Genomic DNA, 2,312 nt, shown 5'->3' with positions numbered 1-2,312 from the left:
GCATTCGTGTAGAACGGATTGACAAACACCAGAAAACTTGTCCATGTATAATGATACCTGTTGAGAGTGAGAAGGACGTGTAACAGTTATCACTATCAAAACTATATGAAGGATAAATTATTCCCATGTTCTAAACTACTGACTACCGATGGCAAAAATATGTCCCAAAAATCAGTAGAAAGATCATAAACGTTTTTGAATTAAAAGAATTTTTTCATGAACAATATTAGCATACAATTTCCACACCTGAAAACCATACAGATGCACATGATCAATCAATTAGTAATGCAAACCGTTGCTGCCACGAATGATAATCTGAAAGATACAAAACAAAAACATACCAGTTCATAGACTTGGCAGGGCTCAATGATATATAAAAGATCATAACAGAAGAAGGCCAAACTGCTGTTCAGACGTTTTGCCAAGCTTAAGCCCTTTTTACAACGTTCATGTACTTCAGTTAAAAGGCAATCAAACAATTGCATGATACATCGGAATACACTTTCTTTGAGCTGCATGGGTGGAACATCCTCGCCTATGATAGAGAAGAAAAAATGAGCACGTTACTTGGTAACCATATAATACCTGAATCACACACTGAAACTAGTAAACGCACAAGGGTAGGGCAATAGATAGACCATGATTAATCTAAGGCCACAATGTATTTCGTAATTATAATCACTAAATAAGCATACTACATTGTGGCATTTGAGTTGTATTCGAGTTATATACATTTATAATTTGTTAAGAATATAAAACAGAGGGCAACTCTAACGATTTTTTCGTTTATGTCAACATATGCGTCATTTAAGTTCAAATAATTACTTGAGTTCGTGGCCATTAGGTTCAAAACAACACTCATATTACAGGTCATCAGGTTCTTCGTTAAATTTAATCATCCATTTTTTCATTGTAATGGGGAGAGACCAATTCCTAAAACAATATTGCATGTCCACTTGACAATGAAAAATTTATGGGAAAATGGAAACTGGATAGCCAATAATACCTGAAGGTAGATTGTGATCATAGAGACGTGCCTGCTCCAATGCCATTGATTTAACAATCAACTCAAGGAAAAACCACGCCATTGATAAAACGTCGTCATATACAGGTCCAACCCGGTAACCTTTAGCCTGTAAGGTCAGTAAGTATTCATCAACCAAAAGCGAAATAACTAAGAAATTTCGCAGCAGATAGCAGAACGAATAGGTAACATGGAAATTGCTCGACTTTGGTGAAAAGTATAATGAAAATGTATATCACATTAGAACAAAGATAAGCTAGTAATTTCATCCAGACAACATGGGCAATTTGTACCTTGCTTCTAGCTAAACTTCCCCATACAGTTGCTAATCCAGGATAAACTGGAGGTTGATTGCCTCCAAAATCATCAAAAGAATAATCAACATAGGTGACCAGAAAACGATTTCGGTCAGCATCATCAAACGACACCTGCTGCACCCTACCAAATTGAAAAATCTAGTAAGAACAAGGTTTCGTGTGCTTGTAATACATTTACCAGCGTCCAGTTAGACACATTATTTGCAACTCTAATGATATTCTGATAATAGACCATTCAAAGTTAAAAGACCAATGACATTGTGACATAACATTCTTTGGTCATTTAGCTAAACTCTAACCCTTGTTGTATAAATGTTCTAATAATAGTTTCCCCTAATCCTTTGGGTTAAATTTTCATTTGGAGCCGATTATATATCCTACTAGACAAGCCCTTTACAAATTTACTATTTGTTCTAGATTAAACCTAGCTAAGCTTAACACTAAGAAATGCATACCGAGTTAAAATATCCACCATGGCTCTGAATGCTGCAACCTGAAGCAAGTTGAAAAAAAAACTAGATTGTTAAATGATGTGCGAATTAGTCACATGGTAAAAAAATTCATGATAAAGGAACTAGAAGATTTCAAACAAACCTGAAGAGTTTCTCCACCATTGCCAATAAGATGAAGGAGCATGTTAAGAATTGGGTAAAGAAACTGAAGCAAGGCAGTAGAATCAACGTGCTTCAAACTGTTTATTGCCTTTAGAGATATAAAAAGAACATGTTAAAATACCAGTGGAGAAAATAAATCAAATGAGACAGAGTTCCTGTCGATACCTGCAACAGTTCTGAACCCCAGGGAGGGTTTGTCCGGAGGGTATGTCTATCATACTCTAGACAGAAATCCCTGACACGTTCATTGGTTGGATAAAGAGATGAACAAAGTCTCAGTCGCAACTTAAAAATATTCTTGCCATCTTCCAAATAATCCAACCTCTCCTGTAATTGTCAAAGAGTATAATTGTAAAA

At 35.6% G+C, this 2,312-nt stretch overlaps 1 protein-coding gene across 1 annotated transcript in view; it reads right to left on the bottom strand.

Annotated features, from left to right (window-relative positions):
• The window catches only part of LOC104723490 (guanine nucleotide exchange factor SPIKE 1-like), a gene marked incomplete in the record, with an annotated part of 14,860 nt that overhangs the window by 6,726 nt on the left and 5,822 nt on the right, over positions 1–2,312 (bottom strand). Inside the window, 3 exon segments of the mRNA XM_010441873.2 lie at positions 342–535; positions 1,007–1,133; positions 1,318–1,462. Coding sequence (XP_010440175.1) covers positions 342–535; positions 1,007–1,133; positions 1,318–1,462 — 466 coding nt within the window.

The sequence above is a fragment of the Camelina sativa genome, chromosome 11 (genome assembly GCF_000633955.1).
Source record: "Camelina sativa cultivar DH55 chromosome 11, Cs, whole genome shotgun sequence".
Taxonomy (NCBI): domain Eukaryota; kingdom Viridiplantae; phylum Streptophyta; class Magnoliopsida; order Brassicales; family Brassicaceae; genus Camelina; species Camelina sativa.
This window is presented reverse-complemented; position numbering and strand designations above follow the sequence as displayed.